The 18,485-nt window shown below is 34.3% G+C and overlaps 1 protein-coding gene across 2 annotated transcripts in view; it reads right to left on the bottom strand.

Moving 5' to 3' along the window:
- Window positions 1–1,198: 1,198 nt before the first annotated feature.
- RIPK2 (receptor interacting serine/threonine kinase 2) overlaps window positions 1,199–18,485 on the bottom strand; it is a 30,251-nt gene continuing 12,964 nt past the window's right edge. For both annotated transcript variants that reach the window (XM_068525530.1, XM_068525531.1), the window contains 8 exons: window positions 15,042–15,199; window positions 13,912–13,961; window positions 12,911–13,072; window positions 8,470–8,555; window positions 5,091–5,174; window positions 3,890–3,983; window positions 2,162–2,317; window positions 1,199–1,588 (listed from right to left, as the gene is read on the bottom strand). In XM_068525530.1, coding sequence (XP_068381631.1) covers window positions 1,251–1,588; window positions 2,162–2,317; window positions 3,890–3,983; window positions 5,091–5,174; window positions 8,470–8,555; window positions 12,911–13,072; window positions 13,912–13,961; window positions 15,042–15,199 — 1,128 coding nt within the window. In that variant the 3' untranslated portion in view covers window positions 1,199–1,250. The remainder of the gene's footprint in view (window positions 1,589–2,161; window positions 2,318–3,889; window positions 3,984–5,090; window positions 5,175–8,469; window positions 8,556–12,910; window positions 13,073–13,911; window positions 13,962–15,041; window positions 15,200–18,485) is intronic.

The raw sequence follows: 18,485 nt of genomic DNA, 5'->3' as shown, positions 1-18,485 counted from the left end.
TGCGTTTAATGTTGTCCCAGAGGTCTCTTAGGCTGTCTTCATTTCTTTTCATTCTTTTTTCTTTAGTCTGTTCCGCAGCAGTGAATTCCACCATTCTGTCTTCCAGGTCACTTATCCGTTCTTCTGCCTCAGTTATTCTGCTATTGATTCCTTCTAGTGTAGTTTTCAGTTCAGTTATTGTATTGGTCATCTCTGTTTGTTTGTTCTTTAATTCTTCTAGGTCTTTGTTAATCATTTCTTGCATCGTCTGAATCTTAGCCTCCATTCTTATTCCGAGGTCCTGGATCATCTTCACTATCATTATTCTGAATTCTTTTTCTGGAAGGTTGCCTATCTCCACTTCATTTAGTTGTTTTTCTGGGGTTTTTTCTTGTTCCTTCATCTGGTACATAGCCCTCTGCCTTTTCTTCTTCTCTATCTTTCTGTAACTGTGGTTTTTGGTCCACAGGCTGCAGGATTGTAGTTTTTCTTGCTTCTGTTCTGAACTTGAGACTATTGACAGAGGGTCCCGGCAGCCCTTGTTATAGGATTGATCCCAAAGTTTGATGTGGGACTGAAAGGGAGCCTGGAAAACCAGTGGCTTTCAAGCTTCTATAATGCATATGGTACGGGAAAAACGAATTAGGAGTGACAGATAGGTTAGCCATCTGTGGCATGCCCCGGGCATATACTTTAAATATGAGCAGGAAGAAAGGGATAGAACGATACACATCATGCTGTTAACTTTGGTTGTTACCTTGGTTGTTAGTTGAGGCTAGAAATAGAAGTAGAAACACATGTTGAAGGATTTTTTCTTTATACACTTTGTATTGCTTATCTTTGAAACAATTTTCTAAAGAACTCAATAAATAACATTTAAAAGTTTCTTTGATTTAAGTCTTCAGAAAGTCAAGCATCTTAAACAATAAATAATCCACAAAGAAAGTATATGTGAAAATGGTTTCCATGAGAAACACATGAAACCTGAAGACACTGTTTTGTACAATAAAAATATAATTATTACATTGAAAAAATAGCTTCAATTAACCAGAGACAAAAAGAATTGAACTATGCAGCAAAAATCAAACTTTCTACTGTATTAATTTTAAAAATACTATAATGTCTTGGAAGCAGACTAGTATTTATCTGAAGAAGAAATTTCATTAAAGTTTCTAATATTCATATGAATCTCATAAAAACAACATTATGAAGTCAAAAGAAATATAAAATACCCTTTTATGCACTGACTTTTCTTCTTGAAAAAGAGTTACTTATAGGCTTTTATTGTGAAATAAATTTAAAGATGGAGATTGAGAAACCACAAGTATTTCTGGGTAAGGCTGAAGACTCATTTGCTTGTTATCTTTCAATTTTTGTACTATAACTTTGGCAAATTCTTCTCCTTGGATGTCACTAGTATCCAATAATTGTCTGACTTTTGAGGTCCTTGTAGGTTTGGTACTAATGAGTTCATAGTCCTCCTTCATGATCAAATCCCTGGACAGGAGGGCATCTAGAGATTGGTTAAGGCAGGCTTCAGTCATTTGGTTCACAATATCTTCCCTTTTACTCTGGATCCACTGTTGGGTTATACCAGGCTGAAATCGCTCTGTAGAAAAGCAAGGGATGACAAGTAAGAAGGTGGGGACAGATATATAGCTATGAGTAAAATTAGATGAAAAACAAAATAATAAGGCATAAAACCTAACTTTACTATGATTGTGCTTATATGGAACACCAGTATTTTGAGGGATGCTATTTATTTTCAAGAAACATTCAGATATTTGGGTTATCTCTTCCCTTTCCCTCCAAGAAAAAGCACTGCATTTTTATACACTATAAATCATGGGGGCAAATGTCACTTTTTCTCAGGTTTTTTTTTAAACATAAAGAATACTTGCATATTTGATAAACAAAAATGTATTTACCTTTAGTAACATATTAAGTCACGCCTCCTCTTAGCACTCCCTCCCTAGATAGATGTTCATGGAATACCACTTTGGCCTATTATTACATATGAACACTCATGTCTTCGGGGATTGGAAGTGCTTTCCTACTTATGGTATGTATATATCATACTGAAGAAATAAAGACAAATAAAACATCGTATAGCAGATCTACTGAACATATGGTTGTGAGATAAATGGCATCATTTACAAAGTGTCTCATAGTACATATTTACCTGAATTTCCCTCAGCTGAGAGTGGATTTATTATTGCTAAAGAGCATGGAGCAGCCCTGTGATCACAGAATGTTGTTCTTTGAGCCACAGAAATGTTACTGTCAGAACTGTGATTTACTGGACATTGATGCATCACAGAAAAGTCTTGAGTTTTTCCTATAAAACACAACATTTTCATTAAGGGTAGAATATTCCTTAGCTACTCCTATTAGCTAAAATATGAACATCCAGGTCATAGAGAGGGTAGTATTCAGTGTCTCTTAATTTTTCACTGCATAAGCTGGTTCATAAACCTAATTCCACAAGTAAATATTTTTTGGAACAAAAAGGTTTATGCTTAATGTTTTTACCATATTTCTGTCTTATGTAAATTATAAATCATAGAATTTTACTTCTTCGTGTGGTACCATATTTTTTCTTCTGTGTCATCTTCCTCCTTCTGCACTTCAAATGTGTCCTCTAAATTTACATATGATGTGTCTTTTTACACTCTCCTTTGGTAAACTTATTCAACCTCAGGGCCTCAATTGTCACCTCCCTTCCCAAATCCATGTAATTAAATTTTCTGTCTTCAGTGAACCTTACATTTTCAACAGCTCAAATTAAAAAAGAAAAAAAATTAAAAACTTAATTATTCATCTTAACTTTAAAACCTGTTTCAACTCCTATTTCTGTTAATAGCACCGATGTTCTTCCAGCTAAACTTGTTCAGCTTTATCTTGTTTTCTCTCTTCCTTCCTGCAAGTGAAAAGTGTGTCCTCTGTAACATCTCTCACACTATTCTCTCCTTCACACTATGGAGCAGGTCTCATAATCTCTCATCTGTAGTACAATAATAGACCAATAGTCTCCTAACTGGTCTCCCCACCTTGAATCTCCTTTTCCCTTCCAAAATATCCTACATATTCCAGCCAGGATAAATATTCCTAAAGCAAAAAATTTTATCATGTCACACCCTTGCTCAAAAATTTGCAGTAATTGCTCCCTACCCAAGCAAAAGAGCCTGAATGGCTTAGCATAGTATTAGAATTCATCATGATATGACTCCACCCTCCTGATCTTTTATCACCTTTCATTCACCCTCTTCACCAGCTAAACCCAACTACTCACTGTTCTCTGTTTTCTTGCTTCTTTGCCTCTATGCTGTTCCTTTTGCCTGGAATGCCCATCCTTTATAACTATAGGTCCAACCTTCAGCCAGAAATAATTTCTTCATGATGATAACATGGTGTAGTAGTGACATGAAAATATTTATCAAAAAGACCTGGCTTCGAATCTTGGATTTGCCAGCTACTAACTATGTGATCCAGAAGTCTTGATCTTAAGAATCTGTAAAATGAGGAATATCTCCCTCACAAGGTTGTTGTGACAGTACTTTGTAAAAAATGTTACTCTTCCACTATACTACCATAGTTCTATATCCCTATATCTTTTACATTACATTGCTCTTTGTCTAATATTATGGTGACTTAGAAACATTTCTCCTGTTTCTTACAAGAGATTTTTAAAAATATCTTTCTGTAGTGTCTAACATAATGCTTTTAATACTTAAATAATTTGTTTAACATCCCACTACTATTTTCACATCTTTAGACTGTCACTTTTAAAAAATGAGTTATAAATGAAAATGAAAGACATGTTCCATACAAACCAAGACTGCTTGCAAGAATATGATCTTGAAAGAAAACTGAAAACTTGCAAGTAATACTGACTGAAAAATTTACATACTAGATAAAAAATCATTGTCTTGAGGAGCTGACAGGGACCTTGAAGTTCCAGGAGAAACACTAGTTTTATGGAGCTGAGAGGATCCACATGATTCCTAAAATAAATAGAAGATAAATGACTTAGGTTAATGAAAAATCATTTTAAAAGTTATACAGCTTTAATTTCTAAACAGTTCCTGCTTTTGGCTTATTATAATCAAAGAATCAAAACTAATACAAATTACACTTTACAAAATTAAACACATATGTGAAGTAACAAAAAAAGTGAACTTGATTTCTTTATCAGGTCAATTGGATGGGTGGGGCAATAGTTAAATATATTAGAAATCATTATTTTTTCAATATTTTGTACATAATCTCAGAGACTCTGTCCAGCTCATGAGAAATTTGAGATCTGCAACTCTGATTACCTACTGATTTAGAGCACATGCCTATTCTCAATGCCTCAGGTTCCTTCAACATGGAGGAGTGGGAATCCATGGAAAAAGTAATATAGAAGTTGGATCCAATCCTAGCTCTGTCATGGAATTACTACCTAAGCTTCGACAAGGCATTTAAATAATTTGGCCCTCAGATTCTTTTTCTGTGTATTTATCTAAAAATGAGCATGTATGGGCTCAAAGATCCGGTGATGAGATAGTGAATATAAAAGTGATTCAAAGACTACATACTGTGTTTTAAGATTCATTTTGAAGGTATTATTACTTTTCTGAATCTGTAAAGAGAACATATCTTATATATTCTTAAAAGAAATCATTAATATGAAATAATTCTGAATGAATGCTACTAAAGAAATCCTTCTTTTTGGATAGCCACACAAATGACATTTTCTTTCTATTAATCATTGTAAGAGGTTAAGAACAAGGCAGGTATTATAGCTTTTTTACATTTGAATAAGAAGGTATAAATATAGTGGCAGAACTGTACCAATGATTTGTCTATGTACTACCCTGGAACACCATCCATTACATAAAACAAGGACAGGGACAGAAGTCAATACCCAAGAAAGAAAGGACTGTGATTTGATGAGATGAACAATGAACTAAGAATCAGAAGAGCTGGATTTCAAATTGGAGATTCCCATTCTAAAATCCTAAAACCTCCCTGGACTTTAGCTTCCCATCTATAAAAGACTGAGATAGACTAAATGACTTCTCATATTCTGCTCACATTTTGAGTTTAATCAACATAATTATTTTTACCTCCTGTGGACCATAATTTACAGGTATGTTCGGAGATAACTCCATTTTCTTCTTGTCACATAAGTGAATGGTACTTGAAGCACTCTGTAATAAGAATGAATATATGTACTTGAATTAGAGATAATTAGAAAATTATATGAGTAAAATACAATCTACTTAACATATTTTGTATGTTTATACAAAATCAATAGAAAGAAAATCTCAATCAGTTGAGAATATAATATCTAACTTAAAGGTAGAGATAGTGTAGAATAGGGGAAATAACTTTAGAGACACAGTCTTTGAATCCTGCCTCATATTAACTGGTAACCTTGAGCAAATTCATCCTTTAAAATGGAATAATATCTACATGCAGGATCATTCTAGAGATTGAGATAATGAATATAAAGTATCTGGTTCAAACTAGGTACTTAATATATTTCAATTTGTGTGTGTATCTATCTATCCATAATTATTAAGCATTTACTATAATTTAGGCACCATGATTCTAAGTACTATTATTATTTTCATTTTATAGATAAGAAATTGAGGGCTGGACTAATTAAAGGAGGCAGAGTGCCCTAATGGAACAATGGGGGCCAATGAGATCTGGTTTAGATCCCAGGATACCTGTTTGACTTTGGGCATGAGACTTAAACTTAGTTTACTTATCTGTAAACTGGAGATGAGAATACATATTTTGCAGGATCACTGTAAGAAGGATTATAATATATGCAGAGGCCCTAAGATTACTTTGTAAGCATTCAATAAGTGGTAGCTATTAAACAGATGATTTATTAAAACACTATGCCTTTGTACTAAAATTGTTTAGTGATTCACTCCTGTCTCTTTAAGCCAGACTTGGATTAGCTGCCATCACTATTGAGTGATTTAAAAACAAAACCATTAGTCTGCTTTTCTTCCCCAAACCAGCATAACGTCAAATGCTCTACAGAACTTTAGAAATTAGTGGGATCCACACCCAGCCCTTCATTATTCATACTCAACAACTGTCTGCTCCATAACATGTCTAAGAAGTTTTAGGAGAAAAAAACTACTATTCATCTATGTATATAATCTATGGGGCATAGTACTTTACACACAGCAGTCCAGTGAACATTTGTTAAATACATTTTTATATGAACCTTTAAAATTCATCTTTAGATCCATTTCTGTTATATAAATTTCTTCTGTTCTTTTAAATTTATTAAAATATTTCTTGTTATACAGTATCATTAATTACTAACATCACTTTTCATAACCGATCAGTTAATGATAATTCAAATTATTTATGAACTAGTGAGTCAGTCCCTATAAAGAAATAAAATAACATATCAAAGAAAAACTTCTTTTGATTCAGTTTTTACTGCTCAAGACATAAGAGATACTATCTGTGAAAACATGAATTATAGGAGCCAGTTCAAAGAACTGAAAAAAATGTAGGAAGCTCAAACAAAACAAGTCACCCTAAATTGCGATCTTTGTTTTCAGAAATTTCTTTATGAAAAATCTTATTATCTTAATAAATTTGTATTCTACCCTTGGCCCTGCCATTAGTTAGCTGTGTAGAGTGTTATGTGACTTACTTCCCTATACCTCAGTTATCTCATCTATAAAATGGAGATGATATTCTTTCCCTAACAGTTTTACAGAATTAACACAAGGATTTAAAAAAAAAGAAAAAAATAACAACTCTGAGTGAAAACAATACAGCAACTTTAAAACAGTGACCAAAGAAAGTAATGCTATTAAATGATACTCAAGTATTTAAAAATATACACGAAATTACTTTATTTAAGAAGCAAAATTTCTCCCCCAAATTAACAGTTTTAAATATAGATCCTAGTATTTAAGTTGGTTGGGGACAAAAAAAGGAACTGAATTGGTTCTCTTCCAGTTCAGTTTCTTAGAACCAAGAAAACAGACGCTTCTATCCACCTTTGCTTGGCAGAAGAGGAGAAAGTTGTGAAGAGAGAAAAGGGAACTGAAAAGACAAAGCAAAAATAAATGTTAACAGAAGTTTGTATCTACTAAGAAGTGGAGAGATTGGAATGTTCTGGAAAAGACTACCTACTCAGAAGCGGAGAAGTCAATGAAAACTTATCAAAGGATTAAAGCACAGTTCCTCCTCAGTTCCTTAAAAAACTCAGGCACTAATATTGCCACAATCAATTTTAAGTTTGGTTAAGGGCAGTTGTTTCCTTTATGCACTTCCCTTTTAAACCAAAGATTATGTTTACAGATACAGCAAACTGCAAGAGGCAAGCAATGTCATTTAGTGATAAATCAATTGTAGATTATGCCTGTTCACAACCTAAGAGATTGGCTAATAACTGATGGTTTTTTTTTTTAATACAAATTGACTCTTTTTTTTTTTAATTTTATTTATTTATTTATTTATTTATTTATTTATTTTTGGCTGCGTTGGGTCTTCGTTTCTGTGCGAGGGCTTTCTCCAGTTGCGGCAACTGGGGGCCACTCTTCATCGCGGTGCGCGGGCCCCTCACTATCGCGGCCTCTCTTGTTGCGGAGCACAGGCTCCAGACGCGCAGGCTCAGCAATTGTGGCTCACAGGCCCAGTTGCTCCGCGGCATGTGGGATCCTCCCAGACCAGGGCTTGAACCCGTGTCTCCTGCATTGGCAGGCAGATTCTCAACCACTGCGCCACCAAGGAAGCCCCTAACTGATGGTTTTTATTATCATATCTCAAATGCAACTTAATGAAACCCAGAAAGTGTTAAACTAGGCTAACTTTGTCCCTAAAGGACTGTAGTTGCTTTCTAAACAATTTTTGATAGCAGCAAGAAAACCTTGCAGTAATGGGTTCCTTCAATTGTTTTTCTGATCTACAAGAGCAGAATGAGTAAATAAGACAATTGTTCTAGGTAATTCATATCAACTGCTACTTTGGTCTATGCAACATGGAGTGTTTGAGTGGGAAAACAAAAAGATATAAACAAGCCATAGAAAATACACATTTGGGCCTCAATTATTAATAAAAATTCTACAGCTTAACTTGGCAATAAAGTGCAATAACCCAGACATCTTTTACTCTCTATATATCAAAACTTCAGAGAAATAAACATAGATTTAAAACAACAACAACTGTAGTAATTTAGGGCCTTAACTGTATACAACTGGCACTCATTACACATTTTAAATTTACATTTGCTATATGAGAGGTCTGAAAATCCCTTGAAATCTGGAGGTGGCTGTTTGAATGAAATGGAAAAGTTCTTTGGTGACAGATTCAAGACAGCATTCATACTCTCTGATAACTACTGCCCCAGTACTGTAGCTTGTATCTGTGGAAGGTATGTAGAAAAAAACTAAACTAAACCAAACTAAAACTCTCCATGATTTAACATTCTAATTTCCGGTATTACATTTAACAATTTACCTTTGTTTTCTTTAGTTGAATAACAGCTTCAAGAAAAGTTATCTCTTCAAATGTTTTCAGAACTGGTTCAAGTTCTATTAAACATTCTAAATAAGATAAATAAAATGAGTTCAGAAAAAAAAAAAATGAGTTCAGGTTGCTTATAACCATTAAAATGAAAAACATAAACGCTAATATTTAACTGATAAGGCCCTAAGTAAATTTTTCCCCAAACTGATGACATTCAACTGTCTTGAGAGTGTTTAGTACAGGCATAAAGATAGACATATCTAAAGATAGATCAATGGAACATAATTGAGAGTCTAAAGCTCTTACAAGTATGGGCAATTGTTTTTTGACAAAGTTGCTAAGGCAATTCAATGAGGAAAGGATAGTCTTTTCGACATATGGTACTAGGACAGTTGGCTATCCACACAAAAACAGAAAAATTTAGATTCTTACCTCACAACATACATAGAATTAACTTGAAATGGACTATGCACCTAAATGTAAATATAGGTGAAAATCTTCATGACCTTGAGTTTGGCAAATAATCCTTAGATATGGCATCAGAAACAGGATCCATAAAAATTTTTTGATAATGGGACTTCAAAAAAAGTGAAACCTTTGGCATTTAAAAAGATGCTATTTAGAAAAACAAAAAGACAAGCCCCAGACTAGGAGAACACTTTTACCTATCATGTATCTGCTAAAGAACTTATATCTAGAATATAAAAAGAACTCTAACAACTTAAGACAAGCAACCCATTTTAAAAATGGGTAAAAGATTGAATTTCACCAAAGGAGACACACAAATAGCTAAAAAGCACATGAAAATATGCTTAAACACCATTAGCCATTAGGAGATGCAAATTAACACTACAATGAGGCATCACTCCATACCCACTAAAATAGGTATAATTAAAAAGACAGAAAATAACAAGTATTGACAATGATGTAGAGAAACAGAAAACCTCACACATTGCTGGTGGGAATGTATCATGACGCAGCCACTCTGGAAAACAGTTCGGCAGTTTCTTAAAAATGAAAGATAAATTTACCATACAACCAAGCAATTCCACTCAGGTAGTTACCTGAGAGAAATGAAAACATATATGTTCACACACAGACTTGCACATGAACAGTCATAGCAGCATGATTCATAATAGCCAATGAGTAGAAACAATCATAATTACCACTATTACTACAATAATATATGGACCTGTTGCTTAAGGGAGAGGCCAGGGCTCTGGATATAAAACTGAGCATCACTAACATATAGATGGTATAAAAGCCATGGTCTGGCCTGGATCATCTAGGGGGAAAGTACAGATGGCAAACAGTAAAGGACCCATATTAGAGCTCTTAGGCATTCCAACAGTTAGAAACTGAGCAGAGGAAGAAAAAAAGAGATAGAGGAAGAGAGGATAATAGGGAGTATGGTCTCTTGTGTCTTGGAAGCTATCAGAGGGAAAGTTTCAAGGAGGGAAGAGTCAGCCATATCTAATCTGCTGAGAGGCCAAGTAAGATAAGCAGTATTTTCCAAAATTGCCATCCTTGGTAACTTGAACAAATGCAGCTTTAGTGGAGATATGAAAACAGAAGACTGATGCAAGTTTGTTAAAAATTGAATTAGAGATGAAGAAGTAGAGACAATAAGTATGGACAATTCCTACAAGGTGTTTAGATCTAAATGGGAGTAGAAAAATGAGGTGGTAGCTGAAGGATGATATGGGGTCAAGAATTTTTTTCCTATATAAAGATAAGATATAATAATAGCATAGATCTGTATGACAGATGAACGATCCAGTAGACAGGCAGAGATTGGCAATGCAAGAGCAGAGAGAGAATATAAGGAACAGAATGCTGGAGAGAGTAAGGGAATGGCATCCAGAGCGCAAGTAATACTGTTTACAATTGTATAAGAACACTTTTTTCCCACTGTAAAAGAGATAAAGCAGGAAAGACAGGTCAAGTACAACTAAGTTTATAGATCTGGTAGTGGAACTATGAGGGAGTGCTCTCTCATGGTTTCTACTTTCTCAATGCTCAAAAGAAATACAGAACATAGAGTGTAGGAGGTTTAAGAAGGGAAGATAAGGTACAATATGCATTACCCCTGTCTTCTCTTCCTAAGTTCAGAATCTATTAAGAAAGGCCACACAATAATGATAGATGATGATCAAAATATCACCTTTATTACTGATAAAGCTAATTGGAATATGTCCCTTTTTAGATCTGTAGCATATGAGCTTAGTAATACTTTGTCCCTTCAGTTGACAGTTTTACTCACTCAGCTACAGGCCTCACCTGCTTCCATATGGGGAAGCACAAAATGTGCATTCTTTAGACAAGCTTACTTCTAAAAGGAGGAGAAAACTGAGAAGGGACTAGATAAGTGTGCTTTCTTTTTCTCTAAAACTAACAAATGAGGAGTGCTGAGGGGCAGATAGGACCTAGAAATGTTCCTCCCATGCTTTCCTTCTGGGGATTGAAATGGAATTTCATCTTCACTTTGGAAACATGAAGTATGGGACTTACGCATCTCCTACAGTAGTACAAGATGATCATCTAAGTCTGTAATTCTCAAACTTTTGGGTCTCAGAACTCTTCAAAATTATTAAGAGCTTTTGTATATGTTGATCATATCTATTGGTATTTACTACATTAGATTAAAACAAAATTTTAACACATCAGAGTATATGAAAACACATTCCATTATCTGTTGGAGCAATGATATCATCAAACTTAATTTAGTCTCTGGAAAGATTTTTCCAGAGGATGAGAGTAAAAAGGGAAGATAATACCTTAATATTTATTATTTTGAAAAGTTTTGATTTTATGAACCCCTTATAAGTCTCAGGAACCAACCCCACCTCCAGAGGTCCCTGCACCACAACTTAAGAACAGGTGATCTATGAGAATGGAATAGTAGATGTATTTGAGGAACATAACAGAATTGCTAAGTAGTGTTTAGTGCCCAGTTTTAGCCATTAATTTAAAAAGAAAACAATGAATTCCATTTCTGGCCAAGATGAAGCAACAAGGACCAATTCACCCTCCTGCCTTAAACAACCATTAGCCAGATAAAATGCATGAAACAGTGGTTTTCAAGACACTAGATATCAGGCAACAAAGGACAGTGATCTCTAAGTGATAGGAAACAACGCAGGTCAGCCTTATGACAGCCTGACTACCCAAGCTTACTGCCTTGGGAGAGTTTCCAGCTATACTACAGGGTAGGGAAGTAAGGTGGGGCCCAGTGGAAGCTCAGAGTTGAAGAGACAGGGCTGGGAGTTAGGGTAGACGGAGGCAGATAGAGTTTATAGGACAAAGCACCAAAGAGGAGAGGAGAGGTACACAGAGAGAGAACTCCAGAGATCCGCAGAGCGTTCCTCTCAAATATTCAGCAGCACTGAGCAATGCAGGATGTAGAAGTCAGTAAGCCAAAAGCCACTGTTCTGCAATGAACAATAGGGAAAAACCAGGAAGTTTGTAGAGAAGTACTGCCTAATGGCATGATCTTCAGAAGAGCTGGAGTCTTTAGGGAATGGAGAAGAAATTACAGTTTGGAAGTGGCACTGGGGACAAAGGAGATATATATTGGGATAGCCAAAAAGTTCGTTCAGGTTTTTGTAAGATCTTATAGAAGAACCCAAACAAACTTTTTGGCCAAGCCAATACATACATACATATGTATACATATATATACACATACATACACACACACACACCCTATTACATGGCTCTGGGAGATAAGAGATAAAATGTTAATCCATTATTAGAGCAACTTTTGATTTTTTTAAAATACAATGCTGATGAGCACTAGACATAAGTTTTGAATGGAAAATATATTTGTTTTTTTTTTAGTTGGAAAGAAGATTCCCAGTCTACAGCTTGTCTTTTCATTTTCTATAGCATCTTTTGAAGTGTAAAATTTTTCAATTTTTTTGAAGTTCAATTATCAAAGAATTTTTTTAACAGATCTTGTTTCTGATGTCATATATAAGAGCTCTTTGCTTAACCCAAGATCATGAAGATTTTCTTCTATGTTTACATTTAGGTGATGATTCATTCTACCTCTGAAATAAATCTTAATTCTATCTGATTTTTCGATCTCCAGGATTGGTCTGGAAATTCTACTCTTGCCCTTCTCCAATCAATTTTATACATAGCAGCGAGTGATATCTCCTAAACTTAAATTTAATCATGTTATTTCCCTGAAAAACTCACTTTAATGGCTTTCCATTGTACTTGGAATAAATTTCTAACCTTTTTATGATGATAGTCAACAGCCTCTCTTTACCACTTCAAGCTCATCTCATAAAATAAAAACAACTTTGAATTAAAAAAAACTTTGAGCTTGTCATCTAACTTGTATAGTTGTTCAAGGAATATTTTATTTATAGCATATTTGTTATTTTTGTAATTCAAAAGGTCCAGATTAAAACTGTACACTAACTTAAGAAAGACGGTCTTTCATCTGGATTTTGCGCCCATCCACTTTCTATTAGAGAGATCATAAGTGCTCGATGAGGTATATCAAATGGCAAACTTTCTTCATTAGTGTCAGGTCGATGTCCTTGTGACACACTATACATAATCTGCAAAGGATTGGTGACTTCTGTCAAAACAAATATATTTCATTCATTAGAAATATATTATGGTTTAATATATTAAATACATTCTAAAGCCAACCAAATGAGCATGAGGGAATCTTAAAATCTTAGGAATAATTCGTTACTTCCCTTTCTGTCAAAGGAATATTTATATCCCAGCTATTGCCAGACTTGCTGCCTCTCATGGGAGGAGTTTATATCTTCACCTCTTTAATTCTGGGCTTGGCCATGCGATTTGATTTGGCCAATGGAGTATGAAGAGAGTAGAGTAAAACAGAGCTCAGCAAAGCTGAGCAGAACCTAGCAGAGCCAAGAAGGGCCACAGCAACTAATAACCGAATGTGAATGAAAAATAAATGTTTAGTTTGTAAACTACTGAGATTTTGAGGTTGTTACACAGCAAACTGACCTAAATGAACCTCAAAGTAAAGAAAGAGACACTATTATCAGAAAATTTGAAAAGTATTCTTCAGTGTTTGCTGGTCTTTGGAAGAAGCACTAGTTAAATTTTCATACAAACGATTTTATAGTTGGAATGAATCTTAGAAATAAGAATTCAAAATTCTTACTTTGCAGATGAAAAAAAATGAGGACTTAAGAGATTCAGTGGCTTATAATAGAGTTAATTACTATCAGAACAAGAAGAATCTACATTTTTCTGATCCTTAATCCAGTACTTTCCAACATACAGTGGATTCACATTGATAAATTGTTGTTTTTCTAGTGTGTTTTCCACAAAATGACTGTTAGGCAGATTTAAAATAAGTGGTCTTTATTCAGATAGTTCTGAGTATGACTTACCAATATGATGTCACCTAGAATAAGGAAGTCAAAGTACACTTACCTTCAAAAGGCTGTTTTCTAGATAAGACTTCCCATGTGATAACTGCATAGCTGTTTAAGATAAAAATATACATATAGTACTTTATAAACTATTCATAATAAACTAAAATGGTACTGATTTTAAAAGCTGACTGTGGAGATACCATTTTTTAAAGTAATAATGTAGTGAAATGCTGCTTAAAGAATCACTGTATAGAACCAAGATGATGAATATTCATATACAGTTTTGTTTTGAAAGGGAATTAATTCAATTTGAAAAATCAGGAAATTACTGTAATAAAAACTTGAAGTTATAGGCAAGGATAACTTGTGGATGATTCTTTAACACCTAGATAAGCTATGCCCTTTAATTACATGATTCTATTATTCACACAAAATAAAGAGCAATAAAAAAGGCTGTCTCATGTAGCCCTATTCTATTGACTCTTTTTCTGGTGTAAGTACTGTCTCTTTTGGTAGTGTTAAATGTTAATTGCACTGTTTCCCTCCCCCATCAAGGTCACATATGATAAAAACCCTTGAATATTATAAATTGGTAGGACAATAAGATATGCTTTAATAATTTTTAAGGATGTAAAAGTAGCTTAAGGCAAGGCATCGGGACTTCCCTGGTGGCGCAGTGGTTAAGACTCCGTGCTCCCAATGCAGGGGGTCCGAGTTTGATCCCTGGTCAGAGAACCAGATCCCACATGCATTCTGCAACTAAGGAGCCCTCATGCTGCAACCAAGGAGCCCATGTGCCGCAACTAAGGAGCCCACTGCCGCAACCAAATAAATAAGTAAATAAATATTTTTTTTTTAAAAAAAGCAAGGCATCTTTATTTTCATATTTTTAATTTTTTATTTTTTTTTGGCCGTACCACACAGCTTGTGGGATCTCAGTTCCCTGACCAGGGATTGAACCTGGGCCACGGCAGTGAAAACTGAAATCCTAACCACTAGGCCACTAGGGAACTCCCAAAGCAAGGCATCTTTAATCTGAAAAACATTAACCACTGTCTCTAATTTATTTTCACCACACTTATGAGAGAAGCATAAAAATCATACTTTTAAAATGTAGCTTCAAAATTCTGATTGATTAATCTTGTTTTTTAGACAAGGTTAACTCTGAGCAAAAGTAACATGCTGTACCTATATATATCATGCTTGATAGTAGCCCTTGATTTTTGTCCAGGTTCATAGTTTTCAGGTGGCATATAGATAATTGTCCCTCCTTCTGGTGCAGATTTACTATTTCGTGATTGTGAGAGGGACATCATGCGCCATTTTGATAAACCAAAATCTGCAATCTGGAAGGGAAAAGAGTAATTGAATTTTTAAATTTTCTCTTTAAAAAAATTCAAGAATTGATTGTTTTTGTTTATATTTATTATATTTAAACATGAGACCAGAGTAAATGCTATATATATTAATATTTTATTTCTATAATAGTCTATTAGTTTCTTAACAAATTGGATTCCATAGTGCTGAAACCAACAACTCTAAAAGCAATATAAACTGACTTGAAGTTCAGCATAATATTACAAATTTTAAAAGAGACTAAGTTTTGAAAAATTAAAAAGGAGTATTTTTGCCTTTTATTCTGAACGAGTATATACACTTCACTTTTTGTGACAAGTAGCTTTATATCATGTGCTTTCAAAATTTACCTATACCTCACAGAACTGCTAAACTACTCATATCTAATATGATTGTCACTGGGTATTGTTTACAACTCAGGTTTATGTGTTCTTATTTATAATGTGCTAAAAATAGTATCCTTAAATTTTGAAATAAGTAAAATTCCAATATAGTATAACTCATTATTATATGATTTATGCCTACCACTAAAAGAATACCTGTTGACAATAGTATAGTTAGCATATAAAACATATTTATGTCCATGACAAGGAGTGCCTAAAGCATTATCAGTGACAAACATTCTGTATTTTTGATATGTCCTTTACAGTTTTACTTCACTTGTAAATTTTGTGCAGATACTATCAATACACAATATCGTATAACTAAGTATCTAAAACGTTCCAATGTTTTTTTTTTAAAAGGGAGACAAAAATATAAGAACAGAAACAATATTTAGTGAACAAAAGAGTATAGGAAAACTTTGAAGACATTTAATTTAAATCACTTAGACCTTTACACGGCACAATTTAGGAGTCAACAGAGTGGAATGAGCTCCATCCAGCACACCATTTGTGGTTCAATCATTTAACTCTTAAAATGTTTACTAGCTTTAAGAGAAGAAATACTTTATTTAGTGTTTAGATGAATTTGAGATTAAAAAAAAATTATGGCCCCACTCCAAAAAGGGAGGGGGTAGCCTATATGAATCTTTCATACATTATCATAATAAAAGGGTAAGTCTAAGAAAAAAAATTAGAAAAAACCAAGAGGAAACATGGTGCCACTACATGAAGATAAGTTGGATTGATTTCTAAAGGCAATATAATATGTGTTCTGGAACATGGGTTCTAGAGCCTTGATTACTTAGATTTACATTCCATTTCTACCCCTTAATTAGCTGTGCAACCTTGGACAAGTTTTCTAATTTCTCTGTGCCTCAGATTACCCATCTTTAAACTGGGGATAATAACATAACACAGGGTTGTACTGAGAAAATTAAACTAGTTATTCTAAGTGAAGCACTCAGAACAGTATCTGACACATAGTAAATGACCCCTGTGTATTAGTATTATTAATGTTTTGTACATGGGAATAAACCTCTAAAGATTGCTCTTATTCATACAATACCAACAAGCACAGTACATTGTTTCAGGGTCTTTAATACACTTTGAGGTGGTATTAAGACTGGGGAACCGTATATCCTACTTCTACTTGCCACTACAAACTCTTATTCCTCCCACTCATTCTCTAAAAGCAAAAACAGTACTTCAGCTGCACATCTTCTAGGATAATAAGCATTACTATGAGAAGCAAAGTTTATTTCTGTGCCACAGTGAGAAATGTTAAAAAAAAAAATTGGGATGTGGTCCATCTTATACCTGACCCACAAATTGCAAACTACTGGGCTAAATACTGGTTTGAATACAGTGCTGGAGAAAATGTATTCTGAGCTTGCTTCCTTATGTGCTCCTTTTACTTCACCTAAAGTCTTCATCTATGTTTTCAAATCTCACCTAGAAAACTGAATCAGAATTCCCTTTATCAGCTAATTTAGTTTGGCTTTCACATGGAACCATATTTCTCCCCCTTCTCTATTACAAACACCATATACCAAAGACACGATTCATTAAATCTGGATCTTCCAGAGAAGAAAAAAAAGTGAAGAATATGATGAGAGGAATATAAGTTCCATGATTTCTTGAGGGTCCTGATATCATTCAGCAATGAAGACAGAGAATAGGAACTTTTCTATTCTATACAAGATCTTAACATGCATTTCAAAGGTAAAGGTTCTTTTTAGTTAAAAAAGATGATAAAAGCAACAAGAATTTACTGTATTAGCACAGGAAACTCTATTTAGTATCTCAAAATAACCTATAAAGGAAAATAATCTGAAAAATATATAAAACTGAATCACTTTGCTGTACACCTGAAACTAACACAATATTGTAAATCAACTATACTTCAATTTAAAAAAAGATTAAAAAACTAGAGGAAATTAAAACACACTATTCATAAAAATCATCCATAATCTTATTACCCTACCGGAATACCTATTTTCATTTACATAATACTATCCATGTCTGTAAAATTATAAAGTTATCAGTAAGAAGCTATGAGGAATAACTTCTAAGTATTCTGGTTTCCACACATGACGGACAGAACAGTTGAGAAATCAAACATGGTACATATAAATATTTATTTCAAATAAGCCTACCACAGGTTCATTTGTATTTAAGGTGCACTAATTGATACTGACCAGCAGATAAACAAATTGAATGTATTCTTTTTAAAGTAGAAAAGTCCTGGTTGATCTTAATTGGTAGTAAATGTTTTTCTTTTAGATACTATGTTTCTGGTTAGCATTCCAGTATAAAAATTTACTTCAAAAAACTGTAGCAAGGTGTGTTTCCATTTAATTTCATTAAGTATTTTAAAAGATTTTTTGCACTTCATCTAAAGGCCCTTCCAAGAAGATAGGTAGATCAGGTAACTGTTACTTTTTCATGAGTCACTGATAAACTTTGACTTTTTTTTTTTTTTTAAACTTGAAGTATCCTTGACTCCCTTTCTTTCACTCCCCATCCATCAACAAGCCCTGTAGTCTTTTTTTTTTAATTTTTATTAATTAATTTATTTATTTATTTATGGCTGTGTTGGGTCTTCGTTTCTGTGCGAGCGCTCCCTCTAGTTGCGGCAAGCGGGGGCCACTCTTCATCGCGGTGCGCGGGCCTCTCACTATCGCGGCCTCTCTTGTTGCGGAGCACAGGCTCCAGACGCGCAGGCTCAGTAATTGTGGCTTACGGGCCCAGCTGTTCTGCGGCATGTGGAATCTTCCCAAACCAGGGCTCGAACCCGTGTCCCCTGCATTGGCAGGCAGATTCTCAACCACTGCGCCACCAGGGAAGCCCCTAAACTTTGACTTTTAAGGAACATTTATAAAATAAAAAGTAG

This window comes from Eschrichtius robustus, chromosome 17 (genome assembly GCF_028021215.1).
Source record: "Eschrichtius robustus isolate mEscRob2 chromosome 17, mEscRob2.pri, whole genome shotgun sequence".
NCBI classification, from domain to species: Eukaryota; Metazoa; Chordata; class Mammalia; order Artiodactyla; family Eschrichtiidae; genus Eschrichtius; species Eschrichtius robustus.
This window is presented reverse-complemented; position numbering and strand designations above follow the sequence as displayed.